The following is a 14,812-nucleotide window of genomic DNA, read 5'->3' as shown; positions in this document are numbered from 1 at the left end:
AAGAGGTGCGGATCACCTGCTGCTATTAGGACTGTGGAGTTATGAGCGCAAAAGTCCAGGGCCAGTGGAGGGCAAGGGTTTTGCAGTGTGCATGATGTGACCTGCCTGTCATATTATAGTTTCCTTGCATTGACGGTTGGTCTGGGAACGGATTGGTTGTCTATAAAAACAGAGAGGGCAAGAAAACGCTGTCTCTCCAGCAAACGCGGAGCATGTATGTCTAAACTATCTCCGCTGCGATTGCTGAGGGGTCGGGGAAATTGAAACCAAGAATCCTTGCAGATTGGTTACCGGTCGGAAACGCCCACCAACCTTTGACAGTCCCCGCCTCCACCCCACTCCTGACTTGGTCTCAGCCAACAGCGAAAGTGGCACCACGCGTGAGGATGGGACCTGCAGCACACGGAGATCTCCTATTGGTTGGGAGGCACCTTTCCCGCTTCTCCATTGGCCTGCTCCTTTGGGCGGGGGAACCGTGAGGGGATGGGCCCGAACTAGGGACGTTTTCAACGGTCAGCCTAGCGAGATCGGGAGCCTGTGGGAAACGGCTGCTGGCTGCTGCGATCACGCGGCTTCGGTGAGTGCTCTTGTCTGACTCTCCACTCCATCCCCTAGCTCTCCACCACCTGATGGCCCGCCCTCCGCCAGCCTCGCCGGCTTCTTATCCCCCATCCTTGCGCCTGCGCGGGACCCCTTGCTCCCCGCGGTTGTCCGGACGACGGAAGACCCGCCTTCTCGTTGGGCTGTTGGACTGGAGGGTTCTGGTTCTGATTGGTGGTCTCTGTGTTTGACTCCCCTTTTCCTCGTTAGCGTCGCCCGGGAGACCCCAGCCCTTCCTAGTCGCTTGCAGGTTGGCAGCATAATATACTCTTGCCAGCCCGCTGTAGCTTTTGAATGGTGGGCTTTAAATGCTTTGCCCGCGGTTTCCTTCCCTCTGGCGGGAGGGAATACCTTTCCATTCAGTAGTGTAAACATTGGCCTGGTTCCTGTGTCTTGCCATCAAACTTTCAGCCCTGTGAGTTGCAGTGCTGCATGCCTGTAATCCCAGCGACTCAGGAGGCTGATACAGGAGGATTGCAAGTTCGAGGCCAGCTTCAGCAATTTAATGAGACCCTGTCTCAAAAACAAGATAGAGAAAGGACTGGGTATGTGGTTCAGTGGTTAACCCACACCTGGGTTCAAACCCCGGCACTAAAAAAAAAGAAAGAAAATAGTGTTAGCCCTGACTTCTGGGGTCTGTCTTGGTGACTGAACTCACCTACCAGACTGTAACCAATGAGGGCTGGGATCAGGAGTGGTTCCTGTGTATCCCACACCAAATTGTGACCCCTGAGGGCTGGGACCAGACCTGGTACCTGTCACCTCCTCTAGACTGTGACCAGTGAGGGCTGGGACCAGTGAGGGCCTTGTTTCTGTGTGTCCTTAACAAGATTGTGACCCCTGAGGGCTAAACCAGAGACCTGTTTCCAATTACTGCAGCTCCCAGAGGGCTTGAAGGACTTTCAGTCTTTCTGTGGCCTTATTATAATCATGTTCTTAAACAGTATACAATTCCATTATTGTCTATCTATCTCTAAAATTAGATTATTTATAATCCAGTTTTACAGTCAGTCCATTAACTGGTCAATTCAGTCCATTTACATTTCTTGTAGTAATAAAGTATTTGGATTTAATTTAATTATCTCACTTTGCTTTTTATTTGCCCAGGTTATTCTGTTCCTTTTTTCTCCTTCCTGTTGGTCCACACGTGGCTGTCAGCCCACAGAGACATGGCCACCAACGCAGGCCCCTTGCACCCATATTGGCCTCGGCACCTGAGGCTGGACAACTTTGTGCCTAATGACATCCCCACCTGGCATATCCTGGCTGGCCTATTCTCCATCTCTGGGGTCATAGTTGTGACCACATGGCTGTTGTCAGGTCGTGCTGCAGTTGTCCCACTGGGGACTTGGCGGCGACTATCCTTGTGCTGGTTTGCAGTGTGTGCATTCATTCATCTGGTGATTGAGGGCTGGTTCGTTCTCTACCACGAGGTCCTTCTTGGAGATCAAGTCTTCTTGTCTCAACTCTGTGAGTCCTGAATTCTTATGTTATGGGAGGGAACTTCCTGGGCAGGGATTGGCTTACAAATTCTTCAATTAATTTATTTGAAAAGTTTATAAAACTTTTGTGCCCCACATATATTTGCATGGATCAAGAAACAAAGCCATTTAAATAAGTATGCAGTGAAAATCTGCCTTCTCTCCACCAAGAATCCCCCAAATCTCTTAGGTGCTATTAGTAATTGTTTCTGGGACTAGGGATGTAGCTCAGCAGGAGGGAGGGAGGGAGGGAGGGAGGGGGAGAGAGAGAGAGAGAGAGAGAGAGAGAGAGAGAGAGAACTTTAGTATGTGCAAGGCCCTGGATTAAATCCCCAGCACACACAGAGACAAATTCTTGAGTTTATTTATATATAGGCCTCAGTTTGCTCAGTTGTAAATGGGGGATAATAGTAGTTACTTAAATATATGAAAGGGATTTAGAACAGTGGCAGTTATTTACTATTATTTTATTATCATTATTATATTTATTTTTTCCCTTTTTAAGTAAATGGAAACAAGCTATTTATACTTCTGAACTTTGATTTTGTGTGTGTGTGTTTGTGTGTGATACTGGGGATTGAACCCAGAGGTATTCTACCACTGAGCAATATCCCTAGCCCATTTTATTTTTTATTTTACTTGAAGACAGGGTCCTCGGGGTTGGAGTTGTGGCTCAGTGGTAGAGCGCTCGCCTAGTAAGCATGAGGCACTGTGTTCGATCCTCAGCACCACATAAATATAAAAATAAAGATTTTTTTTAAAAAAGAGGGCTGGGTCTGGGGCTCAGGAGTAGCACACTTGCCTGGCATGTGTGAGGCAATGAGTTTGATTCTCAGCACCACATATAAATAAATAATAAATAAATAAACAAAGGTCTATCAACAACTTAAAAAAATATTTTAAAAAAGACAAGGTCTCACTAAGTTGCCCAGGCTGGCCTTGAACTTGTGATCCTCTTGCCTCAGTCTCCAAGTCACTGGGTTTACAGATATGCACCACTGTGCCCCATTGAACTTTGCTTTTTCAAATGAGGTCAATCCTAGCCAGGATGCTGGTTCATGCCTAGTACCAAAAACAAATAAATAAAATAAACTGAGGTCACTCCTTATCATAAAGAGCTTTTCCTTTTTTCTTTCCTTTATTTTTTTTGGGGGGTACCGGGGATTGAACTCAGGGTACTCGGCCACTGAGCCACATCCCCAGCCCTATTTTGTATTTTATTTAGAGACAGGATCTTACTGAGTTGCATAACACCTCCCTTTTGCTGAGGCTGGCTTTGAATTCACAATCCACCTGCCTCAGCCTCTCAAGCTGCTAGAATTATAGGCATGTGCCACTGTGCCCAGTTTATAAAGAGCTTTCAAAGCATAGATGTAATAAATTTATTTGATATGTACAATCAATACAGTGCATTTCCCTCTAATCTTCTACTGTCTCGACAATATTTCTTTCTGGTCTCATGAATAAAGCTGCTATGAACATTCTAATATGTGTCTTTGTGTTGACTAAACCTCTTTTATTTCTCTGAATAAAGATGTAGAAGTAGAATGGCTGGGTCTTATGGTAGGTGTGCATATAACTTTATGAAAAACTACCTGGGGCTGGTTTTGCAGCTAAATGGTAGAATGCTTGCCTAGCATATTTGAAGCCCTGGGTTCCATCCCCAGCACTGAAAACAACAACAACTACTACTAAACTGTTTTCAAAAATGGTTGCGCCTAGCCAGCACAATGGCAATGCCTGTAATCCCAGCAGTTTAGGAGGCTGAGGCCGGAGGATCATGAGTTCAAAGCCAGCCTCAGTAACTTAGGAAGGTCCTAAGTAACTCAGTGAGACCCTGTCTCTAAATAAAATATAGAAAATGGCTGGGGATGTGACTCAGTGTTTCAGTGCTCCTGAATTCAATCCCTGGTACCAAGAAAAAAAAAATGATTGTACCATGTTACATTCCCACCAGCAAAACAGGACAATTCTAGTTCCTCCACATCCTCACCAACATTTGGTATTGTCAGATATTTCCTAAATTTTAGTCATTCTAGTGAATGTGAATGATAACTCATTATTTTAATTTGCTTTTCCTTAATGACTAATGAAAGTTTGAGAAACTTTTATCTGAGCACTGTGGCACACACCTGTAGTCCCAGGGATTTAGGAGGTTGAGGCAGGAGGATCACAAGTTCAAAGCCAGCCTCAGCAACTTAATATGACCCTGTCTCAAAAAATAAAAAGGGTTGGGGAAGCCGGGCACAGTGGCATATGCCTATAATCCCTGCAGCTCTGGAGGCTGAGGCCAAAGGATTTTGAGTTCAAAGCCAGCCTCAGCAATGTATCAAGGCCCTAGGCAACTCAGCAAGACCCTGTCTCTAAATAAAATATAAAAAAGGTCTGGAGATATGGCTCAGTGGTTAAGCACCTGTACTAAAAAAAAAAAAAAAAAAAAAAGGCTCGGATGTAACTCAGTGGTTAAGCAGCCCTGGGTTTGATCCTCATCAAAAACAAATGGATTAAAAGAGCTAGGAATGTAGTTCAGAGGTAGAGCACCCCTGGGTTTATTCTCCATTACTATAAACAAACAAACAAACAAAAAAGTTTGAGCTCTTTTCATGTTTATTGGCCACTTGGAAATTCTCTTTTGTGAAGAACTGTTTAGGTTTCCTGCCTACTTTTACCTTGGGCGGTTCTGGGTTTGGTTTTTTTTTTTTTTTTTTTTTTTAATTTTTTCTCTTCTCCATGCTGGGGATGGAACCCAGGGCCTTGCACATGCTAGGTAAACATCTACTATGAGCCACAGCTCTAGCCCAAGTGATATTTTTCTTATTCTCTGTTCATTCTTTCATTCACTCATCTGTTCACCTGCATATATGCTCTCTCTTGCACACTATCTATCATGAAATATTTCATTCACTCCATAATCCCTTTTTCTTTTGGCAGTGCTGGGGATTGAACCCAGGGTCTTGTTCATGCTAAGCAAGTGCTCTATCAATGAACTATACCCCCCACCCCATTCACTCGATCATCTATCTATATCTGCCTCCTTTTATGCCACAAATGCTTTTTTTTCCCCTCAGTAGTAGAGACTGAACCCAGGATGCTATTATAACTCAGAGCTACCTTTCATTTATTTTGTTTTTTTAAGATTTTGAGACAGGGTCTTGCAAATTTACCCCAGAGTGGCCTTCAACTTGTGATCTTCCTGCTTCAGCTTTCCTAACAGCTGGCAATACAGGCATGCACCTGCCAAGTCTGGCCAAACACTTCTTGAGTATCAAGCAGTCACAGCAACACTGTTCTGTGTCACACACATTCTTTTTTTTAAATGTTTCATTTGTTCTTTTTAGATATACATGACTAGAATATATTTTGACATGTTATACATACATGGAGTATCACTTCCCCTTCTTATGGTTGTACATGATGTAGAAGACACACATTATTAAACTTTAGAATCCAAACTGCTACCCCATTTCACAGATGAAGAAACTGAGGCATGGAGAGGTTATGAAGTCTGCCAACTTACAGGGGCCCCAGCTCTCACAAAGGAAAGTTCCTTTTCTTTCTTAATTCTTCATGTGTGTTTTTCTTTTCTTCAGGGAAAGAGTATTCCAAGGGAGACAGCCGATACATCATGTAAGTGTTTGTGGGTCAATGGAGCCCTGCATAGGTTTGGGGTGGTGGTAAGTCAGCTTTAATAGGGTGCCCTGTGCACACAGCATACTAATTCCAGTATCCCTCCATCCTTTCTCTTGCAGTAATGACAACTTCACTATCTGTATGGAAACCATCACAGCTTGCCTGTGGGGACCACTCAGCCTATGGGTGGTGATTGCCTTTCTCCGCCAGCAACCCCTCCGCTTTGTTCTACAGTTCTTGGTCTCTGTGGGTGAGGCACTGGGCACTAGAGGGATTTATGGGGGAATCCACAGACACAGGTATAGCCCTCTGGGTAGTATCTCTCTTGATTGTGTCCATCCAGAGGCACATCAGCCTGAGTGACCAACTCCCTAAAGTACTAAAACAGCCATGCCCCTCTCTGATCTTGCATCTCAATTTCTCTTCTTCCTTCATCACAGAGTCTCCTATGAAAGTTATATGTAATGTCCTATGCTTTCAAGAAGCTCCTGGGTCCTCCAGGACAAGGATTCTGAGTTCCCTTATCTGAGACTCAGTCTTCTTTTTTTAATATTTATTTTTTAGTTTTAGGTGGACCCAATATCTTTATTTTACATTTATGTGGTGCTGAGGATTGAACCCAGTGCTTCATGCATGCTAAGCAAGCGCTCTACCACTGAGCCACAATCCTAGCCCTAAGACTCAGTCTTCTTATATTTTTTGGTACTGTGGATTTAACCCACGGGCAGTTAACCACTGAGCTATATCCCCAACCCTTTTTTGTAGTTTATTTAGAGACAAGATCTCACTGAGTTGCTTAGGGCCTGGCTGAGTTGAACTCACAACCCTCCTGCCTCAGCCTCCCAAGCCATTAGGATTATGGTGTGCACCACTGTACCCAGCTAGTCTTCTTGTATTCTTAAATTGTTAACTTTCTTTAGTTCTGGATGTAGGGGTTCCATTTAGCCCTGGAATCTAAGCTGTCTTGAATTTTAGGATTTTGAACTTCCTTCAGTTCTGGACATATGAGCTCTCCTAAGTTCAGAAATTCTCAGTGCTAGCTGGGTACAATGGCACATGCCTATAATCCCAGCTTCGTGGGAGGCTGAGACAGGAAGATCACAAATTTGAGGCTAGCCTGGACAAATTAGCCAGACCCTGTCTCAAAATGATACTTTAAAAAGGCTGGTGATGTAGCTCAGTGGTAGAGTACCTCTGGGTTCAATCCCCAGAGCTGCCAAAATCTTCTAAATGCTCTGATGTGTAGAATTCTCATTTTTGGATTTCTGAAATTTTTAGCTCTGTGATTTCAGAATTCTTAGCTCTCTGAGTTTAGGATCCTAAGATCTGAAACCTTGAAGGATGACTTGGGAAATGCCTTGAAAGAGAGTCTGGGTTAGCCTCCTGTTCCTCACAGGGGTTGATCCTTTCCCCTCCTGCCTCCCACAGGCCAGCTCTACGGAGATGTACTATACTTCCTGACAGAGTACCGTGATGGATTTCAGCATGGGGAATTTGGCCACCCACTCTATTTCTGGTTTTACTTCGTCTTCATGAATGCCCTGTGGCTAGTGCTACCTGCAGTCTTCGTGCTGGATTCCGTGAAGCAGCTCACTCGTGCCCAGAGAACACTGGACAGCAAAGGCACAAAAGCCAAGAGCAAGCAGAACTAACAAGCAGTGGACTAGCCTGGAACACTGACTGATGATGTGTTCCTTCCAGAAGAGTCCAATCCTGCTCCCACAGGTTGGAGGGGCCAAAGCTTATTGATTTGTGACACTCAGACTGATGGGTGGCCACAAAAAGGGTCAGATATGAGAAAGATAGGGATTGTATAGCACTACTGCCAGGAGACATTGGGAACAAGACATAAGGCAAGGAACAAGACATAAGCCATGATGGTGGCAATTTTTAAAATCAGAAAATAAAATATCATAACTTGAATACTGAGAGATCTTTAATTACTAACCCTAGAAATGCCTTATGATTAATCTCTTCTTCACTCACTCATCTGCAGACCCCCCATCATCATCTCTGACTTCACAAACTCCCAGTACTGATCTCACATGATCCCATCATTTACCCTAATGACCCCATAACTCACCACCTGGACTCCGCATTAAGACCACTCCATCACTCACCCCATAGACCCTATCACAGACTCCATAGGCCCTTCTGTTAGTCAGCTTGAAGTGCCATACCAGAATGCCACAGACTGCATGGTTTAAACAACAGAAATTTATTTTCTCAGTTCAGGAGCTAGTCACAGTGTCCATAGGGTTGATTTCTTCTGAGATCTCTTCTTGGCTTGCAGGTGACTGATTTCTCACTGTGTCCCAACGTGGTCTTTTCTCTGTGTACCCAAGCTCCTGGTGTCTGTGTGTATATGTGTGTCCAAACTTCGTCTTAGGAAATAGTCAGATTGGATTAGCCACCCTAACAGCCTCATCTAAAATAAAGGCCCAGGGGCTGGGGATGTGGCTCAAATGGTAGTGCGCTCACCTAGCATGCGTGAAGCACTGGGTTCGATTCTCAGCACCACATTAAAAAAAAAATAAAATAGAGATATTGTGTCCACTTAAAACTAAAAAATAAATTTTAAAAAAATAATAATAAAATAAAATAAAGGCCTTATCTCCAAATACAGTCACATTCTGAGGTACAGGAGTTCAGAGCTTCAGCATATAGATTTGGGGAGGACATGATTCAGTCTATAACATTTTGCTCTCTGTTCTCCCCCAAATTCATGTCCTTCTTGCATATAAATTATATTCACCCATATCCCAGCAGCCCAAAACTCTTTGCCCATTCTGGCATTGACTTTTTTTTTTGAGGGGGGGGGGGTTGCTGGGAATGGAACCCAGGGCTTTGCACATGCTAGGCAAGTGTTCTGCCACTGAGCTACACCCCTAACCCCTGCATTCACTTTGAATCCCAACTCTTACCTAAATATTTAAATCAAGCATGGGTGAGAGGTATGATTCATCCTAAGGCAAAAATTCTCTAGCTGAGAACCTGTGAAACCAGCTCAGTTTGCTGTTTCCAAAATGAAGTGTTGGGACAGGTATAAGAGAGATATTCCCATTCCCAAAAGAAGACATTGGTAAGAATAATGAGATCACAGGTCCCAAGTAAATCCAAAACCTAACAGGGCAAATTCCATTACATTTTAAGGCCTAAGAGTAATCCTCTTTGGCTGGATACTCGGTCCCCTGGCCCACCAGGGTCGGGTCAACACCTTCTGGGCCAACTAGAGCAGCATTGTTGCTTTCTCTACCTGATGCACTACAACTAAAACTTGTGGCCCTGCCCTCCAGAATTGAGGAGGGCATGGCAGTACCATTAGGGTCACTCTTCCTTTTTTTGAAAGTTAAAATATATTTACAGCCAGAAAGTTCTATTGTTTTGTTCTGTAGAATCTCAGAAGGTAGACAGCCTTCCTTCATTTTATCCCATCTCTATTCCCTTTAGTCCCAGCTACCTGAGTGTTTCCACTGGTATTGCCCCACCTTTATTCCTGAATTCTGCTGAGACAGCAGATTAGATCAGTACAGCACACTCATGATTTCTTTATGGAGTAATTTTCCTGCCACACCCATACTGTTCTCTACAGAACACTTTTTTTGTTGTTGTGGTGGTGGTGCTGGGGATTGAACCCAGGACCTTGTGCATGCAAGGCAAGCACTCTACCAACTAAGCTATATCCCCAGCCCTCCAGAACACATTGTTAAAAAAAATTTTTTAGTTGGTGATGGGCCTTTATTTTATTTATTTTATGTGGTGCTGAGAATTGAACCCAGTGCCTTGCACATGCTAGGCAGTGCTCTTCCACTGGGCTAAACCCTAGCCCTCCAGAACACTTTTTGATTTTGTAATATTGGACAGGCTGAGAATTTTATGAAGCTTCACATTTTTGTTCTTTCCTTCCTAATACTTCCTTTTCTCCCTTTCTTTCTTTTTATCTGTACTAGCAACTGAACCCATGGGAGTTCTACCACTGAGCTACATCCCCAGCCCTATTTTGTATTTTATTTAGAGACAAGGTCTCACTGAAATGCTTAGGGCCTCACTTTTGCTGAGGCTGGGTTTGAACTCAAGATCCTCCTGCCTCAGCCTCCTAAGCCACTGGGATTACAGGGGTGTGATACCACGCCCAGCTATTTATCACAGTTCTTGAGGCTAGCACAGATACATTCTGTTTCTGTTGAGGGCCCACTTCCTCATAGATGGCACCTTCTTGCTGTATCCACATATAGTGGAATGATTGAATTCTAGATTCTTCATTTCTTTTTCTGGGGTGGGGCAGTGCTGGGGATTTAACCCAGGTGCTTTACCACTGAGCCACATCCCCAACCCTTTTTATTTTGAGGCAGGGTCTTGCTGAGTTATTTAGGGCCTCACTAAATTGCTGAGGGCGGTCTCAAACTTGCCATCTTCTTGCCTCAGCATCCCAAGTCACTGGGATTACAGTTGAGCACCACTGCCACCATACCAGGTCCTCTTTTTATTTTTTGTTTTAAAACAGGGTTATCACTAAGTTTCCTAGACTGGCCTTGAACTTGCAATCCTCCTGTAGTTCATTCCTGAACTTGCAGACTCCTGCAGAGTCTCAGCCTGCAGAGCAGCTGGGATCATAGGTATGTACCACCATACGTGGCACAATCAAGGCTTTTTCTAACATATACCTCAAAAACTGTTCCAGCCTCAGGGGTGGGGATGTGGCTCAGTGACAGAGCATTTGCCTAGCATGTATGAGGCACTGAGTTTGATCCTTAGTACCACATAACAAATAAAATAAATGCAGTCTGTCCATTTACAACTACAAAAAAAAAAAAATTAACTCTTCCAGCCTCTACCCATCACCCAGTTCCAAAGTTACATTTCTATATATTACATTAGCACCCCACTTCCCAGTATCAAAATATATATTAGTTTGCTAGGGTTGCCATAATAAAAATGCCACAGACCAGATGGCTTAAACAACAGAAATTTACTTATTTAATTTTATTTTTTGGTACTAGAAATTGAACCCAGGGGCACTTTACCACTGAGCTACATCCACAGATCCCCCTTTTTTTCACTATGTTGCTTGTTACTTAGGGCCTTGCTAAGTTGCTAAGGCTGGCCTTAAATTTGCCATTCTCCTACCTCAGTCTCCTGAGTCACCGAGATTACATGCCTAGGTTATTTATTTTTTAAAATGAAGTTTTTACATGAATACCAACTTTATTTGATTTATTTTATTTGTTGTGATGCTGGGGATCAAACCCAGGGCCTCACATATACTAGGCCAGCACTCTACCACTGAGCTACATCCCCACCCCTAGAAATTTGATTTATTTATCTAGGTACTGGGGATTGAACTCAGGGACATTTTGTCACTGTGTTACATCCCCAGCCATTTTTATTTTTTTATTTTGAGACAGGGTATCACCATGTTGCTTAGGGCCTAAATTGCTGAGGCTGGCCTCTAACTTATGATCCTCTTGCCTCAGCCTCCCAAGTTGCTGGGATTATAGGCATGTACCATTGCACCAGAGCAACAATATATTTTAAATGGAAAAAGAAAAAAGACCACTGCCATTATGGTCTCATTTAACTTTAATTACCTTCTTAAAGATTCTATCTCAAATATCTTCCACTTTAGAGGGTGGGGTTTCAACATAAGAATTTTCTTTCAGGGATACACAATTAAGTTCACAAATTCATTATCACTGACCCCCCCCCCCCCGAACTCATGGGTGCCACATCCCACACCTCACAGGGTTCCCAATGCTCACACCACACGCCCCCCTCTCTATTCAGCCTTTTTGACTCTGATAAATCATTCCACAGACTCTCTGCTCATCATCCACACCACATACCCTACAACTGACCCCACAGACCTCCATCATTCATACACTATCACTCACCCTATCACTTACCCTAGACACATCACTCAACCATAGTCCCCTATCACTCACCCCACTAAATCCTACTACTCATCCCCAAAGTCTCCTATACTCACCCTGAAAACCACATAACTTATCCCATAAAACCCTATCACTCACCCTACCAACCCTATCACTGACATCACAGATACACCACTCATCCTATAGATCCCTTATAACTAACCCTATAGACTCCCCATAACTCATCATTTTAGGAGGGGTATCAAGGACTGAAACCAGGGGAACTTTACCAATGAGCCACATCCCACGCCCTGTTTATTTTCAAAATAGGGTCTCACTAAGTTGCTTAGGGCCTCACTAGTGTGCTGAGGCTGGCTTGGAAATTGTGATCCTCCTGCCTCAGCCTCCTGAGCCACTGGGATTACATATATGAGCCACTATCCCTGGCCCTCTAACTCATCTCACAGAACCCATGCCTCATATCATAGACCACCCCCAGGTTCCATCACTGATCCCACAGACCTCTTATCACTCACCTTACCTATCATTCCATCTGTCAACTTGCAGTTCTCCACCATTCATGGTATATAACCCATTGGTCACCAACAGATGCCTTAATCACCCCAAAGACACCTGTCGCTTACTATACAGACTGCTTTTCACACACTCAGAGTCCCTTCATTCCACCTACAAATCTCCCTAATGGCAACCTATCACTCCATAGATGCTCCACACTTACCCTGTGGAACTCCTCCTCACTCACCCTGAAGACCCCATCCCTTATTCCATACTCTCTATCATTAAGTAATTGATTCCTTGAAGGATTTCAAAGAGATGGTAAAGAATGAATAATAAAACGGCAGATACTTGAATACTGGTTTTAGGTGACCTGTGTAAAGCCAGACTTCAGTTCAAACTCTGGCTCTCTTCAGGCCTACAGTATAGACTTGAAGAAATGTCTAATTGTTAATGCCAAAGCCCTGCATAATCTGAACTCATTTACTTTCTCATCTAATATACTATCACTCTGTTGTTTACTCACTATAAAGGCATGCTGATTTTGCTCTGCCTCAAATATACCAGGCATAGCCCATCTTTCTGTCCATTGCACTACTTATTCTCTGTGCCACTTACTACCTGTTAACCTTGAGCTTGCTTCTCCCTGGCCTTCAATGTCTTGTATATAAAATACTACTAATAATAATAATGCCTACCTCATAGGTTTTTTTTTACAAAATATTTATTTTTTTAATTATAGGTGGACACGCTATCTTTATTTTATTTTTATGTGGTGCTGAGGATTGAACCTAGTGCCTCACGCATGCTAGGTGAGCGCTCTACCTCTGAGCCACAACTCCAGTCCCCTCATAGGGTTTTTATACAGTTTAAATGAATTGATATATGTAGACAGTTTAGCATATACTTTATAGTTTTTGAATGGAAGAATGAATACACAAATGAAAGAGAAAGTTCTCCCCAGGACTATGACAAGGGTCTCCTTTTTGATCTTCTTGCTTCCAGTATCTTCCTGTCCAAAGTTTTCTGCAATACCAAAACAGGAGCATCTGACCATACCTCTGTCTAAAACCTATGCTCCATGCCTTCAGGATAAACTCCCAGCTCCAGGCTAAGGGTTTCCTCATCCCACCCTGTGATAACTGAAATGAGAGGTAGGCTGTCCAACTTGTTTCCATTAGAAAATCCAGCAGGGGCTGAAGATGTAGCTCAGTGGTAAGTGCTAGCCTAGCATGTACCAGTCCCTGGGTTCAATGTCCAGCACAAAAAAAAGGGAAGAAAAGAAGCAGGGTGTGGTGGTAGCAGATACCTGTAATCTCAGCCACTCAGCAGGCTGAGGCAGGAGGATCACAAGTTGAAAGCCAGCCCCAGCAATTTAGTGAGGCTCTAGGCAATTTAGTGAGACCCTGTCTCTAAATAAAATATTTTAAAAAGGGCTAGAAATGTGGCTCAGTGGCTAAGCATCCCTGGGTTCAATCCTTGGTAATCTCCCCCCAAAAAAATAAGAAAAGAAACTCCAGTGTCATAGGAGAGTTTTTTGTTGTTATTGTTGTTGTTTGGTTGGTTGGTTTTGATACTGGGAATTAAACCCAGAGGCACTTTATTACTGAGCTACATCCCAACCCTTTTTATTTTTCATTTTGAGACAAGGTTCACTAAGTTGCTTATAGCCTGGCTAAATTGCTGAGGTTGGCTTCCCTAGTTGCTGGAATTACAGGCATGGGCCACTATGCTCAGCTACCATAGGTGTTTTTGACTCCATGATGTGGGACAAGAGAGACCCATAAGTCATCTTCTGGCTTTCAAATAAAAGTCCCCATTATTTATAGCTTCCAAAGATATCTATTTAATGTGTATATTTATTTTATTTTTAAAAACTTTTTTTGTATTTGGAAATGGACAGAATGCCTTTATTTTATTTGTTTATTTTTATGTGGTGCCTCACACATGCTAGGCAAGTGCTCTGCCACTGAGCCATAGCCCCAGCCCTTATTTAATGTACATTTAAAAATATACCAAAATAAAATTGCAGACTTGTCTAAAATGGCAGTGGCACACACCTATAATCCCAGCTACTCAGAAGGCTGGAGCAGGAGGATGGCATATTCAAGGCCACCCTGGGTAATTTAGTGAGAACCTGTTTCAAAATTTTAAAAATTTAAAAATGTTAGCTAGACATGGTGGCTCACAACTATAGTCCTTGTGACTTAGGAGGCTGAGATAGGAGGATCCCAAGTTCAAAGCCTGCCTCAGCAACTGATTGAGGCCCTAAGCCTGTAGTGAGACCTTGTATCAAAATTAAAATAAATAAATAAATAAAAAGAGGGCTGGAGATGTGGCTCAGTGATTAAGCACTCCTGGGTTCAATCCCCAGTACTCTCTCAAAAAAGTTAGACTAAAAAATAAATAAATAAATAGATAGATAGATAGATAAATAAAAGTTAGCTTATCTATACCAACATTGCATTAGGTAAAGTCCAGCCATCTAACAAAACCCCTTGGCTAGAACTAACATTTGTTAGGGCAAGCCTATATTTTGTCCAAACCACATGGATGCTATGTTGTAGAATAAAGTAGGAAGAATACCTTTTTGCATTTTGCCACACATAAGTTTTCTCAAAAAATATCCAAAATATATTCAATCATTTAGTTGATGTTTATTGGACACTTCTTAATTTACGATGCTGGGGACCAAACCTGGGGCCTCATGCATAC

The 14,812-nt window shown here is 43.1% G+C and overlaps 1 protein-coding gene and 1 non-coding gene across 2 annotated transcripts; one reads left to right on the top strand and one right to left on the bottom strand.

Annotated features, from left to right (window-relative positions):
• The first annotated feature begins 271 nt into the window (after nt 1–271).
• On the top strand, nt 272–7,634 carry Ebp (EBP cholestenol delta-isomerase). Its single transcript, XM_027952264.3, has 5 exons — nt 272–577; nt 1,708–2,070; nt 5,672–5,708; nt 5,831–5,961; nt 7,140–7,634. Exons 2-5 carry the CDS (start codon nt 1,770–1,772, stop codon nt 7,361–7,363), a joined length of 693 nt encoding a protein of 230 aa, XP_027808065.1. The 5' UTR covers nt 272–577; nt 1,708–1,769; the 3' UTR covers nt 7,364–7,634.
• A 1,691-nt stretch (nt 7,635–9,325) lies between these two features.
• Nucleotides 9,326–9,398, bottom strand: Trnaa-ugc (transfer RNA alanine (anticodon UGC)). The gene has a single exon. It is a non-coding gene; the product is annotated as a tRNA-Ala (tRNA).
• Between the last annotated feature and the right edge of the window lie 5,414 nt (nt 9,399–14,812).

The sequence above is a fragment of the Marmota flaviventris genome, chromosome X (genome assembly GCF_047511675.1).
Source record: "Marmota flaviventris isolate mMarFla1 chromosome X, mMarFla1.hap1, whole genome shotgun sequence".
In the NCBI taxonomy this organism is placed as follows: Eukaryota; Metazoa; Chordata; class Mammalia; order Rodentia; family Sciuridae; genus Marmota; species Marmota flaviventris.
This window is presented reverse-complemented; position numbering and strand designations above follow the sequence as displayed.

Coding starts and splice junctions, on each gene's coding strand:
- Ebp (XM_027952264.3), top strand. CDS start 1,770: ATGGCCACCAACGCAGGCCCCTTGCACCCATATTGGCCTCGGCACCTG. Junction 5,709..5,830: donor GGAGACAGCCGATACATCAT/GTAAGTGTTTGT, acceptor TTTCTCTTGCAG/TAATGACAACTTCACTATCT. Junction 5,962..7,139: donor ACAGTTCTTGGTCTCTGTGG/GTGAGGCACTGG, acceptor TGCCTCCCACAG/GCCAGCTCTACGGAGATGTA.